Source organism: Pleurodeles waltl, chromosome 3_1 (assembly GCF_031143425.1).
Source record: "Pleurodeles waltl isolate 20211129_DDA chromosome 3_1, aPleWal1.hap1.20221129, whole genome shotgun sequence".
Classification (NCBI taxonomy): domain Eukaryota; kingdom Metazoa; phylum Chordata; class Amphibia; order Caudata; family Salamandridae; genus Pleurodeles; species Pleurodeles waltl.
Genome location: NC_090440.1, coordinates 410,099,764 through 410,121,657, shown reverse-complemented (window position 1 = coordinate 410,121,657; position 21,894 = coordinate 410,099,764). Strand labels below are relative to the sequence as shown.

General features: G+C 46.5%; 1 protein-coding gene across 3 annotated transcripts in view; it reads right to left on the bottom strand.

Annotated features, from left to right (window-relative positions):
* Window positions 1-21,894, bottom strand: part of MAN2A2 (mannosidase alpha class 2A member 2) — a 492,369-nt gene that overhangs the window by 170,078 nt on the left and 300,397 nt on the right. For all 3 annotated transcript variants that reach the window (XM_069222645.1, XM_069222646.1, XM_069222644.1), the window contains exon 17: window positions 17,409-17,531. In XM_069222645.1, the coding sequence (XP_069078746.1) occupies window positions 17,409-17,531 (123 nt within the window). The remainder of the gene's footprint in view (window positions 1-17,408; window positions 17,532-21,894) is intronic.

Here is a 21,894-nt window from a genome sequence, read left to right as displayed (position 1 = left end):
CCCTGCAGTGCCCATGCCATTGGCATGGGCACTGCAGGGGCCCCCAGGGGCTCCACGACACCCCATACCGCCAAAACCGCCAGGAACAGGATGGCGGTATGGGGCTCGGAATCCCCATGGCGGCGCAGCAAGCTGCGCCGCCATGGAGGATTCCCCAGGGCAGCGGGAAACCGGCGGTACACCGCCGGTTTTCCGTTTCTGACCGCGGCTGTACCGCCGCGGTCAGAATGCCCATGGGAGCACCGCCAACCTGTTGGCGGTGCTTCCGCGGTCGTTGGCCCTGGCGGTTTTTACCGCCAGGGTCAGAATGACCCCCTATGTCTGTGGAAGGATGTGAGCTCCGTATAAGAGCCACACCCGGTTGTTAAAATAACTCTCCCGCAGGTATTCGCATGGATACAGGTTTTTTCAGTAGTAGTGTGTTATGTAGATTAACAAAAGTTTGTAGATGTGCGAGGGAAGCAACAGTGGGTGGTGGGGGGATATAGTTAAGTTGAGTGTAATAGGTCAATTCAGATTAAAGGGTGCACTGCTGCGGTCGCTAGCTTTCATTCTAAAGCCTGCTGGGGAGGTGGGTGTCCGGGCTGGCGCTGCTGCCCGGTGCGAGTTACAGATGGGTTCACTATATAACACTGCATGTCTCAACACGCAAATTTTAATACACACCAGTACGTGATAGTCACCTGGAATGTGAGAGGACTTGGTACACCAAGTAAGAGAGCTCGAGTATACGCACATCTTAGACGCCAGAGGGTGCACTTCGCTATTCTACAAGAAACGCATCTTTTGGAGACTGACTTGCAGGATATTCGTGCAAGATGGGGTGTGCAGATAATAGGCACAACATATTCAGCCTTTGCCAGAGGAGTGTTAATATGGATAGCAAGCAGCGTTCCATTTACTCAAACCTCCCATAAGATAGACCAGGGGGGTAGATACGTGGTAGTGGAGGGGCAATTAGATGGGAGACAATTATCAATAATAGGGATATACGCCCCCAATAATGCGCTAGTGGAATTTCTGGGCAGACTTGCTCCAGCACTGCTGAAAAATACTGCAGCTCCGACCATATGGGGGGGAGACTTCAATAGCATACCGAATGTTGTATTAGATAGATCAAATATCCCCTCGAAGCAACTAACAAATAGGAGTAGTTCACTGACGAACTGGGCGGACAATATGAAGCTCCATGATATATGGCGCATGAAACATCCCCAACTGAGGGAATATTCATTTTACTCAATACCCCACAAAGTACACACTAGAAAAGATATAATATGGGGGTCCCCGGACATTTGTACATTGGCCAACGAGACAGAATACCTGGCCAAAACATTGTCGAACTCGCCACTCAAACTGACATTAAATTGGGGCAGGAAGCGCCTGCTGGTTCCCACTTGGCGCTTAAAAGTGGAAGCCCTCCAGGACCAAGCATTTGCAGAAGACCTGAACACGACACTGAGTCAGTACTGGGACATTAACAAAAACTCCACAGACACAAGGGCAACAGAATGGGAAGCTCACAAAGTGGTTATCAGGGGACACTGTATCACGTCCACATGGGGAGTAAGACGTGTCCTCCACGCAGAGATTAGTAAATGGGAAAAGGAATTGAGACTAATGGAAACTGCAGTAGCCAGAGGGGAGATTCCTCACACAGCGCTGAAGGAGGCGCGCACAAAGTATAATGAAGCAGACTCTCGCCTTCGCCGGCACGACCACAAATATTATTTAATGCGCCTACAAACAGAGAGGGATAGATCGGGCAGGCTGCTGGCTTGGCTCCTTCGTGGGAACCGCCAGCAGGCTCCCATAGGGACCATAGCGCTAACGGATGGCTGAGTAGTCACCACGCAAGAGGCGATAAACGGGGCGTGCAGAGACTATTATATGAACCTATACACTAAGCGCACAGTATGCACAGACGACCAACTCGAATCTTTTCTAGAGGGAACACACCTGGCGCATTTATCACAAGAGGATGTAGGAATTCTAGAGGTCCGCTGGGAATGGAGGAACTGGATTTAGCACTGGGTCAGATGCCCAGGAACAAAGCGCCAGGGATAGACGGCCTCCCTATAGAATATTACACGAGGTATTCAAAACACCTAAAGCCCCACCTGCTGAAATTGTTTGAGGAGCCATGGCAAAATAAGCTATTGCCTCCAACACAGAGAGAGGCAATGATAGTGGTTCTCCCTAAGCAAGGACGAGACCCGACAGACGTTAAATCCTATAGGCCACTCTCATTCCTAAATCTCGATTGTAAAATATTAGGCAAAATACTGGCTAATAGGCTAGCTCCCATGATGCAAACTTTGATAATTGAAGACCAGAACGGCTTTATCCCAAAACGCAATACTTTTTAAAATATCCGTAGATTGTTGAGCGTAATGGGGGACACCCCCCCGGACGCGTGGGTTGAAATAGTGTTATCGCTAGATATCGAGAAAGCTTTCGACATACTAGGGTGGGACTTTCTGTTTGCCACCATGCGGAAAACGGGCATTGGCTCTAACTACATACAGTGGGTCCAGACATTATACGCCAGCCCACAAGCCTGGGTGAAAACGGGAGGGGTCATATCTGAAAGTTTCCCGATCGCTAGAGGCACCAAGCAGGGATGCCCCTTATCTCCATTGTTGTTCGCTATAGCAATGGAACCGCTAGCATCTCGTTTACGGTCTATGGAAATGAATTGGGGAATAGTCAGGAATGGGCTACATCATGTTATATCACTATACGCAGACGACGCTCTTATATACGTGCGAAAAGGGAGCAAGTCGATACCTCTAGTAATCTCACTTCTGACTGAATTCGGGGAGATGTCGGGACTGGCGGTAAATTGGGAAAAATGGTGTGTGTTCCCACTAACTATATGGCCCCAGCTGAGGAAAGAAAGGGCCCCAGCGGGACAATTGAAATGGTGCTTCGATACGTTTAAATACCTGGGGGTCCACATATACCACAGAACAGAGGACCTCAGAGATGGGAACTTAGGGAGGACACTGGCCTCAATGAAGGGCTCACTGCAATTCAGGTGTAAACTCCCACTGTCACCCCTGGGCAGAGTAGCAGTGGCAAAAATGCTATTATTACCCCGACTGCTACATTACTTTGCGGCTCTGCCACTTCTAATCCCTAAAAGTTTCTTCCGAGACCTGAACACTACCCTTTTGCACCTAATATAGGGTGGGGGCAGAGCGCGGGTCGCACTTGCCACGCTGCATCGACCAATAAGCACTGGTGGCCTGGGAGCCCCCAACTTCGAACTCTACTACGCGGCGGCACAGCTACAGTGGATATTACACTGGATACACAGTCCCACGCAGGCGGAGCCCGCTTGGATTCAGGAGAGACTACAGGGCATACCACTAATCACTTGGCTAACAAATAAAATACCGAAAGGGACGTCTGTAAATCCACTAATGCTAGCGGCACATTCATGCTGGAGGAGGTACATTCAAAATGGCCATAACTCGCTCCCTTACTCACCGCTTATACCACTGGGTCTGATTCCTGGTTGGGCTAACGTAGCTAAGACACACTTATTATCGAGCTGGGCGGAGGTGGGCATAGCGATAGTGGGAGACTGCTTTGAAGAAGGAAAATTGATGTCATTTGAATTTATGCAAGCCCTCACAGTAGTGAACCCCGGGCAATTTATAATATATTATGCTATATGCCATGCAATCAAGAAGGCATGGGAGGCTGGAGATCAAGAACCGACAATCTCCCCCACATTACACTTCATGCTACAAAGAGACGATCGAATAAAGGTAGTGTCAAACCTATATAAATCCCTGAATGAAATCCCCTTACCCAGTCTGGAGAATGTAAGGGAAAGATGGAATGCAGTCCTACCAAGCCCGATATCGCAAGAGGAATGGCTGATGGTTCTACAGCACACACGGGTGGTGTCGAGAAACCCCAGATTTCGCTATACACAATTTAACTATACACACCAAACTTACCTTTAACCAGCCAGGATTAAACGCATGTTCCCCAGGTCGGACCCAACCTGCCCTAGATGCACGCGCCAATGGCACATTTTTATCACATGGTCTGGGACTGCCCCCAAGTGAATAGGAAATGGAGTGGAGTAGTAGAAGAGGTATCAGAGTGACTGGCCTAGCGCTCACAGTTGATCCCAAATCCTGCCTGCTGGGTCTGAGACCGAGAGAAAAGAAACAGGCATTTACACAAATTCATAGATCTAGCATGCGTGATGTATAAAAGACTGATAGCTATGAATTGGAAAGCGCCCACAGCTCCAGATATCAAAACCTGGCATGACATGATATTGCGATGGTTCTTCATAGAATCTCTAGTACTACGTAAACTAGCAAGGGAGGGCCAACAACACACAGGTTGCGAAGCCTGGGACATAATAGTAAGAAGACTAGAGGCCAAAAACGACGATAGGCCGCCATGAACTCGACCGAGTATCACCCGTAAGATAAACTATCACTTACCCAACGACCTTCATCACAATCAAACAAGAAAAGCAAATACACAAGAAAGTCTGGAAGTGTCTCCAATCCCAATCCCACACCACCCCCAACTCGCCACAACATATAGCTACTAACAAGTATTGACAATGCAACTAGAATAAGGGCGGCAAGCGCCACTGCGGCATGCGCGGGAGTTGTACGCCAGTCCGGTTCCCCCCCTCCCCATAATAAAACGTACTCTAGCAGGAAGACCACACCCAACACATCGCTCAGACACAGCGGTCAAACACATGTTGAATATCACATCCAGACCTAAGTGAAGTTTTTATTGTTAGTTTTGAATGTATGTTTTATAACAGTACAATTATAATCTATCAATGTAAGTACAATTATGAGAACTGCTTACATTGAAAATCAATCAAAATATTTGCACAAAAAAAAAAAAAAAAAAAAGAGGCTTCGTGGACCCCGGACCACAGCCTGGGAACCGCTGCAATAGAGGTTTAAATGAGGTCATTGTCAAAGATCGCAATCCCTTGCCCTTAATAGCCTATATTTTAGTAGCTATGCAAGAAGCTGTTATGTTTTTACTAAGGTGGTTGGTTTACCACATATTGATAGCTGGAGATCAGTGGACAAAATTATTCCTGCAAAGTCTCCCCAATCACAGAACTTATAAAGAAGAATAACATCTTTCAATAGACCCCACAAACAAACTGTGCTTTGCTTGTGCGAGGAGTTTAGCACTTTTTTTTTATTTTTTTTAAACAATCTGTCTTTACAAAACCTTTGATAGCTGAAACAGATGCTTCAGATAGAGCTTTTGGTGTAGTTCTTGTGCAGGAATGAACCAACAGGTTGAACACCCAATGGCCTTTCCTTCCAGGAAATTTACACTGACTGAAATTATTCAGTTCTTGAAAAGGCACTATCAGCTTTCAAGGATACCTTTATATAAAAGCAATATTTTATTGCTAGAGGCTCATTGTTAAGTGACGGTTTGATATGCAAGTTCTTCAGCAAGCTGAATGTAGGAACAGTAGTCAAGCCAGCAAGGTTTTCTTCTTTCGCTTTGATTTCAACATTACTTACATTACAGGAAGCAAGAGCATTGTTGTTCAATTTCTGTGCTTCATTAGTTACCATCCAAAATAAGGACAAATTTATTTCCAATTTTTGGAAATCATTTTGTAAAAAGCTATGGATTTAAGGAGCCTTAACAACTGGATTTTATCCTCAGACCAACAGATGAAAAGAAAAGTTCAATAAATCCCTTGAGAAGTATGTTTTGTTTCACACAGTGGCATTCACGTATAAAGATTTCATTCATACCTCTACAGGGTTTTCTACATTCTATGCTCAATGTGGATTTCATCTTCAAATAATTCCTTAAATTTCAGACTTAGCAGAGTACCAGCAGTTCAAGAAATCATAAATAAGTTGGAACGAACTAGGAAGATTCTCATTTCTAACAAGTGTTCCAGTGTTAAACCAGAGCATGCAGGTCAATCGACATGAATGATCAGCTCTTAGAGAGGGATCAAGAGTTAGGACTCCTCAGAGGATAAGAATTACAATCACGTATTAGGCTCTGATCTCTCGCAATCTGACATCCATCCGTGCATGAAGGTGCTCCCGCCTGCTTAAGTTACTTACAAGCTAAGTCCAAAGACATGCTCTACCTGATACTGATGGAGCTCCTATTGGCGGGAATCTACCAGGGCATGACTAAGATAATCTGCGTTGTCGCTGTGGATTCTTGGCAGATGGGCCACAGAGATGCCCACCTTCTTTACTATGGCCCAGTCCTATAGCAGCTGTAACTCTGACAGAGATGGACAACCTGTGCCTCTCTGTTTAATGGTGTAGGACACTGAGTTTGTGTTGTCTGTCCTTATCAAAATAGCCTGGGCGTCTAGCTGTGTCAGCTATGTTTGGAGGCCTTATCACATGGTCCAAATTGCCAATATTTTTACGTGAAGTGACTTTTCCTTGTCCAAGCAAAGACCTCTTGTAGACAACTTCTGCTTCTAAGCTTCCCAACTTTCAATGGCTTTAGGTTGTAAGGGAAGGCCTGAATTTGCAGCTGCCCACAAGCCTTTACTACAGCAAGGCTCGTTCGAGGTATATGGAGACTGCCACAGTCTTGTCACATGGCCTTGTTGACTGCTCCAATTGTTGGTCTAACTTTTGCTGAACGGGTCTCATCCACATCAGGCAGAAGGGAACTAACCCTGTGCTGTATGATAATAGGCCAGTAGTGATTAGCACATGCTGACTGAGAATGACTCTCAGCAACAGATGCTTGCCCTTAACGATTGAAGCTATGCAATCAGCTCTGCTGCGTGAAATGCGTTTCGGAGCTGTGTATACAAGACTGATTGTAAGAACTGAATTCTTGTTGCAAGACGGGAGAACATTTTGTGTCAGATTCAACCAATGAAAATGTTTGGTGCAAGTTGCTGTGGAAGTGTGGGCCTCTTTTTTACAAAGGGACTATCATGAACCATTCGTACAAGTATAGGTACACTTGGTGACCCTCTCTCCACTGGAAGGCTGCCATGGGACCCAGCCTCTTTGTAACTATTCAGAGGACTGATACCTGGCTAAAAGGGAGCATTTTGAACTAGTAGTACTGCCATAACAGAGAATCATAGCTACTGAAAGTGGTATGGGTCTAGGGGGAAATGGAAGTGGGCATCCTGTATTTCAAGGGAGGTAAGGAAATCCTTTTCCTGCAGCAAAGGAAGTACCTCTTGAAAGGCAACCATCCGAATGAACTGTTTCTTCAAACACGTGTTGAGTTCTTGGAGTTCCAGCATAGCTCTCTAATCTGTTTTTTTCTGACTAGGAAGAACCTGCAGAAGGAAAGAAAAGTTACTTACTTCCAGGGGAATCCTCGGATCAGTATATATAGATAAGCATATGTGTGTTATATTGTGGCGGGTAGTTATAGTGAGTATCAGGTTTCCAGTGAAATTTGATCTTTTAGATGGCTAATAACATTGTGTAATTTGGTGAATCTTTATGAATCTTTCCAAAAAGGTTTATCCACCTAAACTCCTTCTTGCAAAGTTTTGGGGTGATCCATTAAGCTGGAGACAATAAAAGAGGTGGGTCTAAAATCAAATTTTCCCCCTGTAATTTTCTATGGGATCTTTAGACACAGCTACTGCCAAAATGGCTGAAGGGTATTGCACCACATTTGGCATAAAGCTGGAACTTTACCTACAAAGCATGCTTTTTGTGATTGGTGTAAATCGATTTAGTAATTTTAAAGAAATTAAGGTTCGAGATTTATAGATATCTAAAGACACAGTACCTCAGAACTGGCAGATCAAAAGATAAGATCTGATTAGCTACCTCACATCAACAAAGATGCCTGGCAGCCATTTTAGTACTAGAGGACTCTGTTTGATAAGTTTCATGGGTCATGGCCTGCATGACCCCAGACCTTACCATTATTTTGAAAGCACTTCGAGCTGGAGCTGTATGTTCTTCAGCTGGAGGGTGGCGACTCCTTGAGGCTGGTAGTTGGTTCTATGGCTGCTTTTTGTGGCTTAAAGAGACTCAAACTCATATTCATGGAATCACCACCTTGTGCTTGTTTTGAATGCACTAAATGCTGCACCTATTCCATTGAAGATGTAAAAGGTTCTGATGTGAGAAGTCTGAACTTTTGCAGAATGTCCATACAGTCCTGCGATAGATTCAGATGTCCATACGGTAAGAATTCAGAAGAGAGAATGCTAATCTCAAACATGAAAGATTAGGATGCAGGAGCTGTCCTCCAAACTTGTATAGGAGATCCTGTCTGCAAGGCAGCTTCCTGGTGTGGTCACTCAGCTAGATCTAGGTGGCCCGTGAACTACCACTGTCGGCATCATTCTGGGACAATCATAATCATTCTAATCTTGAAATGACAAAACTTGATCAGAACACTTGATATCAGTGGAATAGGGAATAAGGAAATGTGAACAGAAATTTCTTTGACAAAATCTATCAAAAGGGCATTCCTTTTTTACCGTGGCTGGTGGAATCTGGAGGCATAATTCCAGCATTTTTTGTTTCTTGCATCTGCGAATAAATCTATTTGTGGATAACCCAATCTTGAAAGGTTGCTTGCAGGACCTTGTAGTTGAGAACTTAATCATGATTTCCTTGGTATGTACGAATGATGGAGTCTGCTTCTAAATTTAGAATGCCTGTCTTTTTGTTATTAACCATTTCCAGATGGCTTGCGATACTAGTGACAGAGGTCTGGAATGAGTCCTTTCATGTTTGTTCAGGTAATACACTGTTGTGGTATTGTTTGCAGTATTGTCTGTCTGAACAAGAAAGGAGCCCCAGCAGGTTGATATGCTAGGTCTTCTTTTTTGACCAAGTCCCTTGAGGTAGTTTGTAAGTGACCCATGTGAGCTCCCCATTCATGGAGACACATCTGTCACTATTGTTTGAACTGTAAGGTCCTGATGGAATATGATTCCTTCAAATATTTTTTTGAGTGGCAAGTTCTGCACATCTTACTTGCTAAGGAATTTATCTTCTTGTTTTCTTTATTGGATGGAACAGAAGGAGCAGTGACTATGATTGTTTCCGCTGAAAATAAATCATATGCAGAGTCGGGAAGAGGGCACTTTATCAAGAAGAAAGGGTTCTGCTCAGGTTGTTCGTACTTTTTTAGTAGTCTTGGTGGTTCAGACTTTATTGAAGCAGGTGTTAGAAATAATTGCATAGCAGTTTCAAGCAACTCAGGAGCAAGTGGAAGAATAGGTTTGGTTGCCTTTTTCTGATGCTGGGTCTTGAATGTCACTGAGGTTGTAGATGTTGGCATGCGCATTGTGATATTCAGCTTCAATGCCCCTCTAACCAGTACCTCAAATGATTTTGGTAATTTCATCTACTGGTGAGACTCTTGCCAGAGGTATAACAGAGAGAGTTGGAGAATAGTCTCTGATGGACAAATGATCTGAGGTAGAGGTCCAAGATGGAGAGCATCTCCTTTTTGAGAATTACATTTTCTGTGGATTGTGAGTAGGAGGTTAATCTCCCTCTAGAAGACCTTCTAGACCTCGCTCTGGATGAACTGGAACATGATATCCATTGCTGTTGCCATCACACAATGATATCTTGTTCATTCTAGAAGCTGTGTGAACTAGGGTGTGTGATTACTCCTTTCCCTTGCTGGTCATAGAGGAGCAAAGGAAGGAGTTGGTGAAATTGCCTATAGAGAAAGTGGGGGGCACACCAAAGGCACACAGATTTGAACTCCTTCGCAATGTTGAGAACAGTATATTGCCGAGGTGGCTCTGGTGACTGCCCCAGTAAAGTATAAAGATATTGCAGCTGTGGGACCAGGTTTTGAAAAGCTTCCATCATGTGCAGAGGGTTGGTCATAAAAGTGGCTGGAACCGGCATTACTAATAGTACCCTGCTATGACACCAGGGCTCACAGGGACGTCCACAAAACCTTCTATGAAGTTGAGACAGTGTTGGAAATGGCCCTTTCTGCAGGGTTATCCCCAAACTCTTTGCCTTTCTCCTTCTATTTTTCTGGCCCTCTTTTTGTTGGCCTTAGGACTCTGTGCACTTTACCACTGCTGATCAGTGCCAAAGTGCATGTGCTCTCACCCCTAAAACTTGGTATAATTGGTGTACACCTGTTTGGCTTATTTATCTATAAGTCCCTTGTAAAGTGGTATACCATGTACCCAGTGCCTGTAAATTAAATGCTGCTAGTGGGCCTGCAGAGCAGATTGCGCCACCTACAGGAGCAGCCTTTCAAACATGTCTCAGGACTGCCAATGCACTGCCTGCAAGTGCTGTTTACTGTCACACTGACTTGGCAAGTCAAACTACTTGCCAAGGCCTAAACTCCCTTTTTACAACACATACGTAACCCCTAAGGTAGGCCCTAGACAGCACTATTGACTGGGTGCTATGTATGTAAACGGTGGGACATATGTCTTTATGTGCCTCATATCCTAATAGGGACAAACAGCCTATTTAGTTTCTCACTACTGTGAGTGCTGCTCCTCTCATAGGAGTACATTGGAAATGCCCTCACATATGTCTAAGTGGTATCTTCTGATCTATGAGGAACAGCGTGGGCATGTTTAGTATGTGTGGAATGGTAATGAGAAATCCTGCTTATTGGTGTAGGTGGATGGAAAATGTCACTTACCCAGTGTACATCTGTTCGTGGCATTAGTCGCTGCAGATTCACATGCTGTGCATAGTCCGCCGTCTGGTGTTGGGTCGGAGTGTTACAAGTTGTTTTTCTTCAAAGAAGTCTTTTCGAGTCACGAGACCGAGGGACTCCTCCTACTTTGGTTCCATTGCGCATGGGCGTCGAATGCCACTTTTAGAAAGTGGCCATTTCTCAACTCTAGTGCCTTGCAGCATTGTCTCCTTTCTACATCTGGGGCAGAATGATAGCTCCACATGCTGCATGCTTTCCAGACAGCAATCACACAGGAGGGGCTGGGTGTGACAGGAGAGGCATCTGCATACTGATAGTCTTCCTGAGCTGGGGAGAGGGAGGGTTGTTCACACCTTACATGTAAATAGGCTGTGTCCTGCCCTCACACAATGGACTCATTACCCCCCTACTGATGTATGGACGCATGGCTGGGTTGAAAGGGTTTTGTGCTTCACTTGAAAGGGCTCTTTTGAGGTTACCCCTGAACAAAGGCATTTCTGAGTATAAGTAGAGGGTCAGTGGCCCCCTGATTGTAGAGCACTTTTGGAACTGGGTTCGAACGTCTGCAAGAAGGACTGATGGACTGCACAAACGACTCATCTGGACTGCTCTTCTGTTTGTTGCCCTGCTGCCGGGTGTCTGCTGGATATCTCAAATGACTCATCAGGATTGCTTATCTGTGTGTTTCCCTGCTGCCAGCGAATCCCTGACACCTTTCTGCCTGGACATTGTATGGACTGGATGACGGATGATGCTGGAAGGACTTGCCAGGAACTGCCCTAGGGACTGACCTGCTGCTGTGCTGTCCTATGACCAGCTGAGTCACTAGAAGGGCTGCCACTTGTATTTACCAGGACCTTGGGGCTGGCCTGCTGCCTGGACCCTGCATCGTACTGCGCCCTTCCCCAGTGCTCCAGGGGCTGGGTGGTCTCCCTCACTTCACTTCACTTCTGTTTCTACTTGAAGCGCAGGGTGAGTGGTATACCCTTCTTCCACTGGAGCGCCTTAGCATAATTTTCTCTGTGACCAGGGAAGTCTGAGGTGCGGATGCCTGTTTCCCCCAGAAGCGTGTGGCATCAGTTGCCAGCTAGCGCAAACAAGGCACGCTCTTTTTGGTGCTGCCGGGGGCCAAGCAGGACCTCACTCGGCTGTTCTTCCTTGCTTTTTGGGGCTATTTACCGCTGCCGCCTGGGCAGTAGGCAGAGCAAGGATCCGCTCTCCTGTTGATGTGGGTGAGTGGGAGGCCCACCAGTGTTTGCCTGTCCCAGCTCCAGGAGGGCAGTGGGTGACTCAGGTGCTGGGAGGCTGCTGCGTCATCTTCGTGGGCAGTCCCGTCCACATGAGAGGAAGTGGTAAAAAGTTACCAGCTGCCGCAGGGACGCGGGCGGCTACTCATTTATCTCCTTCCCAGCAATGGAGTTGAGTGTGCCCTCCCTCCCCCACTACTCTTGGGGGCATACCTGCGTTTCCCTTTGTTGTGAGGGGCACTAGTGCAGTGAGTAGTAGGACTTGGGCGGAGACCTTGACAGAGGCCCCGTTCCCACTAAGGGAGAATACCACATTTCTAGTAGTAGGAGCGCTGGAGCTCCTGCACTCACTGTGGCAGGTTGTCACTCACCGCATATAACCATATAATGTAGGAGAAGCGCAGATGCGTAGTGATTCTCATGTTGAAGGTGTTTTGGGGATGATCCCTTTATGCTCTGCCTCTCTCTACTGTGTTTTATGCCCTCAGTACTGATGCTATACTTTATGCCCTGATTTAGTCTGTCGTTTCACCTGGTTATGGTAACTCATATAATTTCAGGAGCTGTACTGCAAGTATTGGGAGGGTGTGTTTGTTTACGAAGGGTGCAAAATAAGGAAAGGTATTGTAAGAAGCTGGCCTGGTGTGTGGTGGGTACCTATGGTACTTAAACCTTATACCAGGTCCAGGTATCACCTCTTAGTGAAGTGTAGGCAGTATATAGAAGCTAGGCTCTCTAGAGGTAGCTGTGGATGAGCAACCAAGGCTTATCTAGGAGACATGCAAAGCCCATGCAATACCACTGTAGTCCCACAGTACTTACACACATGAAAGAAAACACTAAATTGTACAAAAATGAATGTACTTTATGTTTGGCAAAAATCACCACAAAATACTACGCAGGTGACCCAACCTTAGAAGGTAAGTATAAACTAAATGTATACACTAGTAAACAGAAATAGGCATAGAAAAGGTTAGAAAACAGTGCAAACAGTAATAACCAATAGAGACCCTAGGGGGTGCACAAACCATATACTGAAAAACGGAATGCGAACAAGGTACCCACACCCAGGTAAGTAAGATGTGTAGAGGGGAGCTGGGAGTACTAGAAAACCACAGAGGTATGTAACACAGTACCCCCCCAGCAACCAGGAATGCAGGAGTAAAACACAGGATTTTCCCCAAACCACCCAAAAGGAGGAAAAGAAGAAAAAGAAGACACCCGGAGAAGGCTGCAAGAAAACCAGCAATGGATTCCTGAAGAAAGAAGACCTGTGGAGAGAGGGGACCAAGTCCAAGAGCCACAGTAGAGTCCAGGAGGAGTAGGAACTACCCACCCAGCTGTGGATGCAGGAGTTGGTTGATGGTACTGAAGAACAGCTCAGCACTGCAGCCCAGGAGCAAGAGAAGAATTCCAGATGGATGCAGAAGATGTCCCATGCTGGAAGGAAGATTGCAGACGGGTGTCGGTGCAGGATTTCCACCAACAAGCCTCAGCAGGGGCAAACTCGCGGTTATTGAAAAAGAGGTGCTGCAGGAGACCAGCCAGGCCCAGGAGGACTCAACCCAGGAGGGTGAGTCACAGGGGACCCTCAGCATCGCAGAAAGTCCATAGGACAGAGGCAGCACTCACAGGAGTCCCACAGGACTGGGACACAGGAGTCGCTGAAGGAACCCACGCAGCACTACAGAAGAGGATCCCACGCCGCTTGAGAACCACGCAGGGGCTGTGCTTCGCAGCATGGAGTTATGGGGGCTGCAGCTACAAGTCGCCTGAAGATCCCTCGGAGGAGATGCGAACAAGCCTTGGCAGCTGCAAGAGACACGCTGCACAGGGTGCTGTCCTGCGTGGGAAGGCAAAGGCTTACCTCCACCAAAGTTGGACAGCTGGCAGAAAGGACCAAGAGGACTACTCCTGGCCACCACCCGTGATGCAGGATCCACGCAGCTCAGCATGAGAGGGGATCCACGCAGCCAGTCGTTGCTTGTTGTAGGTGCCTACGGTTGCAGGGGTGTGACTCCTTCACTCCAAGGGAGATTCCTTCTTCTTCTTGTGCAGGCTGAAGAGTTGCAGTCTTCTGAGGATACATGGCGGGGGAACTGTTGCAAAGATGGCAGGAGCCCTGGAAACAATGTTGCTGAAGAGTCCTTTCTTCTTGGAAGCAGTTTGTTGGATCCTGGAGGTTCCAGTCACGGAACCGGGGCCAGAATTCTAAGCAGAGGTTGCAGAGGAGTCCTGCTCGAATCCTGCAAGCAGAATCTGAGGACCCACCCAAGAGAGAGACTCTAAATAGCCCTAAAAGGGGGATTGGTCACCTAACCAGGTAAGCACCTATCAGGAGGGGGGCTTTGACGTCACCTGCCTGGCTATTCAGGTGATGCCAGAGTTTCCTGCCAACCTTGGAATCAAGATGGTAGAACCCAGGGACCTTCTAGAGGAGCTCTGAGCACCACTCCTGGGGTCGTGATGGACAGGGGAGTGGTCACTCTCCTTTCCATTGTCCAGTCTCGTGCCAGAGCAGGGACTGAGGGTCCCTGAACCGGTGTGGACTGGTTTATGCATGGAGGGCACCAAATGTGCCCTTCAAAGCAAACCAGTGGCTGGGGAGGCTACCCCTCCCAAGCCAGTCACACTATTTCCAAATGGAGAGGGTGTTACCTCCCTCTCCCAAAGGAAATCCTTTGTTCTGCCTTCCTGGGCTTGATCAGATCAAGAAGCAGGAGGGCAGAAACCTGTCTGAAGGGTGGCAGCAGCTGGGCTGCCCGGAAAACCCTGTAAGACTGGTGGCAGCAATGCTGGGGGTCCTCTAAGGAGCCCCTAGAGTGTATGGAATCATACCTCCAATAGTTGCAACAGTATTGAGGTATGATTACGACATGTTTGATACCAAACATGCCCAGGTTCGGAGTTACCATTATGTAGCTGGAGATAGGTAGTTACCTATGTCCAGTACATGTGTAAAGTCCACAAAGTCGAGGAAAATGGATCTGGAGTTTGTGTGGGCACCTCTGCTAGTGCAGGAGTGCCCTCACATACAGGTACCTGCACCCTGCCCTCTGGGCTGAGAGGGCTTAACATAGGGGTGACTTATAGTGACCTGGTGTAGTGACCCCTGGTGTAGTGGTGTATGCACCTGTTTCACACAGGCTGCAATGGCAGGCCTGCAGAACCCTATGGATGGCAGAATAACTGCTGCAGCCAATAGGGATACCCTAGAACCCCAATGCCCTGGGTACCTAGGTACCATATACTAGGGACTTACTTGAGGGGACCAGTATTGTGGGAAGAAAAAGGTACAATTTAGAGGAGAGAGCAAACAACTAGGGTCCTGGTTAGTAGGAACCCAGTAGACACAGTCAAAGCCAGTCAAACATACTGACAACAGGCAGAAAATGGGGGTAACCATGACAAGAAAGAGGGCACTTTCCTACAGGTATCTTGGTGTCTGCACTCTTGATGAGAAAGGATTGACGAGTACCATGTTACTGACTCATGTTGTTTTGGTCTATGATGTTTATGCAATACAGTTTATTTTTATATAGCTTGTTGTGGAGTCTATTTTGTGGTGTATTTATTGTGTCACTGGTGTGTGTGTCTATTGTGCAAACACTTTATACATGACCTCTGGGGATAAGCCTGACTGCTCTGTGCCAAGCTACATGGGGTGAGCACAGGTTATCTTTGATGTGTAACTTGCTCACCCTGACTAAAGTGGTGGGTTCTGCCTGGCTGAGGTGCATACCCTAGCCAACCAGAAACCCCATTTCTAACACAAAGTTAACCCTGAGAGTACAAGTTGTATCTTTGCAGTTGGTTATCTTCATCCCTCTCTTCCACTGAATCTCTCTAGTCACCTTCCTCATACTAAGGTATGTAGAGCAAATCTAGCTGTGATGACCTGTAAGCCATGTCTTACGCCTGCTCCTGGTTATCAACATCCACCTAAGACTCTGAATTCAGAATATGCACCAGGAACTGAGCAGAGACCTTCAGTGGTGAATAAGAATAAACTGGTGGAACTTCCACAGACGGGAAAAAGGCCAGATCTGCTGTCTTTGACAGGATCAATAGGATCATTGCTGGCACATATATACTGGCGCTATGGTAGACAATGTTGTTTTCGACGGGGGCAATGCCAATGGACTCACTGTTGAGGGCCTGTGGTACAGGTAGGATTGTTGTTGACAGAACCATCAATAGTGTCGTCATTAACAGTACTTCTTAGACACCAATGGAATGACCTTTAGCTTCATGCTTAATTTTCGAGGAAGCTGTTGACGATCACTGCTTGTTCGTCGTTGATGGCATGGTCCTCTTGCACAATGGTTTAGGCAGGAGTACTGGAAGGCTGTTTGCAGAGGTGGATTTTAACACCATTTTGTGCTTGCTTTTTTCCCTGTGATGTCAGGGATGACGGCTTGGTTTTGCCCTTCAAAGAGGCAGATGCTTCAGGGGATACAGGTGCTTCAGTGGTGAACTCCAGTTGAAGGAGGTCCACATGCTTCTATTTTTGCACCCTCCGAAGGTAAGATGGTGTGAGGACCACTTTGCATGGAATCATTTTCATGTGAGGGGACTTCACCTTTGGAAGGGGGAAAAGTCTCCTTCTCAATATAAGGTCAGCATCATCTCCCTGGTCCTTAGCAATATAAAAGGGAACATCTTCCAGATGTCACAGCAAGATGGTCTGTTCGACAGAAAGACAATAAATGCATTAATTGAGCAGATCATCTAAAATTTTCTTTTGTCCACAGCCTGAGATCAATTTAAAGAGATACTTTTTTTCTCTGTTGAGGTAGTGGCGGCTGAAGTCCAAGAAAAACTAAGTAGAAGCCACAATTTACTAAAAGTAAAGTTTGAGATAGTAAAGTCCAAAGGTCCTTCCAAGGACTCGCTCACATATGACAAATTAGAGAAATACAATAGAAATAAGCCCAATGGTGGCCTCTATGGAAAGTAAAGGTTCAGCACGTCCGCTTCAATGGCGGGAGTTTTGGCCGTTTCAAAAGAGAATGTACTACGTAAAAACAGTGCTACTGGGACTAAAGGCATTTCAAAACTAATTATAGCTATTTTTAAACTACCAGGGATTACAATCCTAATGACAGGGAATGATGCAAGAATGTGAATCTATGAAAGATCCAATGCTGAAGAAATGTTTTTAATGCTGCACATTTATTTTCACTGGCATGACACTAACACACACACACACACACTCTCACACGCACACACAAAAACATACATTAATATACTACTCTGTCAATTAAATGATAAAACCACCAATAAATGAATGATTTTAGTTACTTAAGGAGTTCTGGTTTGCTTGTTGCACTAGATATAGGGCCTAAAATGAGAGGTTTAGATAAGTAAAAAAATATTAATCTGTTACATATTGAAATGAGTCATTTGAAAGATAGAGTGATCAATGTGAAGTAATACTACATGTGAGAGCCCAAGTACTCTGTGAAAGACCAACCCATGAATTAGAAACAAAAATCTGCTTACCTTGGCATCACCATCAGGTAAGAATAAGTAAGCGCCACTCTTGTCCTTAGATGTCCGGGTTCCATATATCAGAAACTCCATTTTTACTTTCTGCTCGTGTTCTTCGCCCACCCTTTTGATGCTCTGCAAAACATAACCAACTTTGTGACTCAAACTATCTCAATTAAAAGACATGCAGGAGAACCTCTAAAATAGAGCTAAGACCAAAGGCATGCTAGTTGGAATAATTAGTGTTCTAACTAGTCCAACTCTGTACATGAAGGCCTTATAAATAAAGAACACCTTGAGAAGGTGGAAACACATTATAACATCCGCTCCCTTTCAGGTAAAAATAGTTCTTTGTGTAATTCCTGGTTAGGTAGCTTTTTAAGGTAGTGTGCTTGAAGCATACAGTTTGTCAAAGCACCTTTGCTCGGAGTGTTAAAAGTTGTTTTTCTTCGAAGAAGTCTTTTCGAGTCACGAGATCGAGGGACTCCTCCCTTTCGGCTCCATTGCGCATGGGCGTCGACTCCATCTTAGATTGTTTTCCTCGCAGAGGGTGAGGTAGGAGTTGTGAATATACTAAATGGAGTAGGTATGTATGTACATAATGTGTATTAAAATAATATTTATTTAAAAATTTACAGTTTTTATCCAACTTCTAACAGCTACAGGCTCCCGGGGAGGTGGGAGGGCGCATGTGAATCTGCAGCGTCTCATGCCACAAACAGATGTACACTGGGTAAGTGACATTTTCCGTTCGATGGCATGTGTAGCTGCAGATACACATGCTGTGCATAGATAATAAGCAGTAATCTCCCCAAAAGCGGGGGCTTAGCCTGTAGGAGTTGAAGTTGTCTGAAATAATGTTCTTAATACAGCTTGTCCTACTGTGGCTTGTTGGGTTGTTAACACATCTACACAGTAATGTTTCGTGAATGTATGAGGCGTAGACCAGGTGGCTGCCTTACAAATTTCTGTCATAGGTATATTTCCCAGAAAAGCCATTGTGGCGCCTTTCTTCGTAGTGGATTGTGCTCTTGGTGCAATAGGTAAATCTGTTTTTGCTTTAATATAGCAAGTTTGAATACATTTAACTATCCATCTGGCAATGCCTTGTTTGGATATAGGATTACCTGCATGAGGTTTTTGGAAGGCTACGAACAATTGTTTTGTTTTACAAAATTGTTTTGTTCTGTCAATGTAATACATTAGTGCTCTTTTTAGGTCTAATGTATGTAAGGCTCTTTCGGCTACTGATTCTGGCTCTGGAAAGAAGACTGGGAGTTCCACTATTTGGTTTAGGTGGAATGGTGATATAACCTTTGGTAGGAATTTGTACGGAGAAGCACTTTATGTTTATGTATTTGTATAAAGGGATCTTGTATACTAAATGCTTGATTCTCACTTACTCTTCTAAGTGATGTGATAGCTATTAGAAAGGCTACTTTCCAAGTTAAGTATTGCATTTCACAAGAGTGTATGGGTTCAAATGGTGGTCCCATGAGTCGTGTTAATACAATGTTAAGGTTCCACGAAGGTACTGGTGGTGTTCTCGGGGGTATGATTCTTTTTAATCCCTCCATAAATGCTTCTGGCTCTTCGATCACGTAGGGTCTTTTTTGCTCGAAACGCCCGACAGGCCTCACAATTATCCTCCCTGTGTTCCGGTGATAGACACAGATTACAGACCAGGTGTTGATCTGTATAAGGATACTTCGAGTGGCACTTCGGACAGAAACGGAAGGGGGTCCTGTCCATTAGCTTCGTCGATGGATGCGGTCGGGCCGACCAGGCCCCGCTGAAGAGCGGAAGCTCCGAAGGGCCGCCGGAGCGCTTCTACTATCGGTGTTGATATTGGTGTTGATACGCTAACACTAAAACCGGTACCGAGCGCGAACAATACAGTTGAATTTTCGATATTTAGCTAACTTTACCGATTCGAAATACGGAGCGAAGAGGAACCCGATGGCGGAAAGAAAACAATCTAAGATGGAGTCGACGCCCATGCGCAATGGAGCCGAAAGGGGAGGAGTGCCTCAATCTTGTGACTCGAAAAGACTTCTTCGAAGAAAAACAACTTGTAACACTCCGAGCCCAACACTAGATGGCGGGATATGCACAGCATGTGTATCTGCAGCTACACATGCCATTGAACATATATATATCTTACGCACTGAGTGGCTTGCGCCTACTATGTATTTGGCCAGACACAAGAGCACGCAAAGCACAAAGATAAAATTATCTAGAAGAAAAGGTATTGGGCCAGGTCAATGTAAGAAAGCAGGGAATGGTCAAATCCTCATTATGCCACACATATATGTTAACACAAGCACTGGCAAAGCCAACAGGTCTCACCTTTACAAGAGCTATTGGCTTTGGCAATGTGTTTTGCCATGCTGTACACCAGTGTGCTTGATGTTCAGCATGGCTAAAAGTTAGTGGCGTGGAGTGTCAGAATGGAGTAGGGGAGTAGTGTGTCGAAGAGTGGATTTGTTGGAGTGTCAGAGTGTAGTAGGGGGAGTAAAGTGCTGTTGAGTTCAGAAGAGTAGAGTTCAGTGGCAGAGAGTGTCGTGGAGGGGGATGGGGTGGAATAGTGTGGAGAGGGTTGCAGTGGAATGAGGTAGTGGAGTGGAGTGGGGTGGATTGGTGTGGGATTGATTGGAGGGGTGTGAATTGAAATAGGGTGAGGTGGATTGGTGTGGGATGGACTGGATTGGGGTGGGTGGTTTGGATTTGAGCGATAGGGCTGGGGCAGGGTGGATTGGGGTGAGGTGGATTGGACTTGAGTGGGGCGGACTGGAGTGGACTAGAGTGGGATGGATGGGATTCACTGGATTGGGGTGGCTGAGATTCACTGAACTGGAGTGGGATGGACTGGAATGGAGTGGGATGGACTGGAATGGAGTGGGGTGGGGTGGATTGGACTGCAGTAGGATGGACTGGATCGGAGTATGGTGGGGTGAGTGGGCTCGATGGATGGATGGATTAAATCGGAGTAGGGTGGACTGAACTGAGATGGGGTAGGGTGGATTCGATTGGGATAGAGTGGGGTGGATTGGAGTAGGGTGTGGTAGATTGGGGTAGAGTGTGGTGGATTGGGGTAGAGGGTGGTGGATTGGAGTGAGTTGGGTGGATTGGATTGGGATGGATTGAAATGGGGTGTATTGAAATGGATTGGGGTGTGGTGGGCTGCAGTAGAATGGAATGGATTGGAGTGGGGTTGTAGTGCACTGGATTGGAGGGGGTGTATTGGATTGGGGTGGATGGAGTGGGGTGAGTGGAGTAAAGTGGATTTGAGTTGAATGGGGCGAATTGGAGTGGGGTGGGGTGGACTTGACCACTCAAGTCCACCCCACCCCAATCCACCCCACTCCAATGGATTGGAGTGGGATGTTGGATGGACTGAACTGGGATGGGTGGGTTGGACTTGAATGGGGTATGTTGGATTGTAGTCAGGTGAACTGGAGAGGACTGGATTGGCGTGGATTGTGTTAGACTGGATTTGAGTGGGGTGGATTGGATTGGGGTAGGCTGGATGGACTGGAGGGTGGTGGACTGAACTGGGATATGGTGGGGTGGACTGGACTGGGGTAGAGAGGGGTGAATTTGGATTTGAGTGGAGTGGATTGAAATGGGGTGGGGTGGATTTGGGTAGGGCGGACTGGAGGGGTGGATTGGATTGGAAGGTGTGGATTGGAATGGGTGGTGGAATCAATTGGGTTGTGGTGGGCTTCAATGAAATGGAATGGATTAGAGTAGGGTGAGGTGGACTGGGCTAGAGTGGGGTGGATTAGATTGGGATGGACTGGAGTGGGTGGATTGGAGTCAAATGGGGTTGATTGGAGTGGGCTGGGGTGGATTGGAGTGGGATGGACTGGAGTAGAGAGGGGCAGATTGGAGTGGGGTTGGGTGGATGGGCTGGATCGGAGTTGGGTGGACTGAACTGGGATGGGGTGGATTGGACTGGGGTATGTTGGATTGTAGTCGAGTGGGTTAGCGTGGATTGGACTGGCTTGCGGTTGATTGGATTGGTCTGCGCTGGGTTACACTGGATTGGATTGGGGTGCGGTGAACTGAACTGTGATATGGTAGGGTGGATTGGATTAGGGTAAAGTGGGGTGGATGGGATTGGAGTGGAATGAAATGGGGTGGGGTGGACCTGGGAAGAGTGGACTGGAGGGGATGGATTGTATAGGAGGGAGTGGATTGGATTAGTGTGGAGTGGGTTGGATTGGGGCATTTTTGATTGGGGTGGAGTAGAGAGGGGTGAATTGTATTGAGGTGAGTCGGACTGGACTGGTTTGGGGTGAACTGGATTGACGTTGAGTGAAACGACTGGAGTGGGGTGGGTGGATTGGAGTAGAGAGGGGCAGATTGGAGTGGGGTTGGGTGGATGGACTGGATCGGAGTGGGGTGGACTGAACTGGGGTGGGGTGGATTGTACTGGGGTATGTTGGATTGTAGTCGAGTGGGTTAGCGTGGATTGGACTGGCTTGCAGTGGAC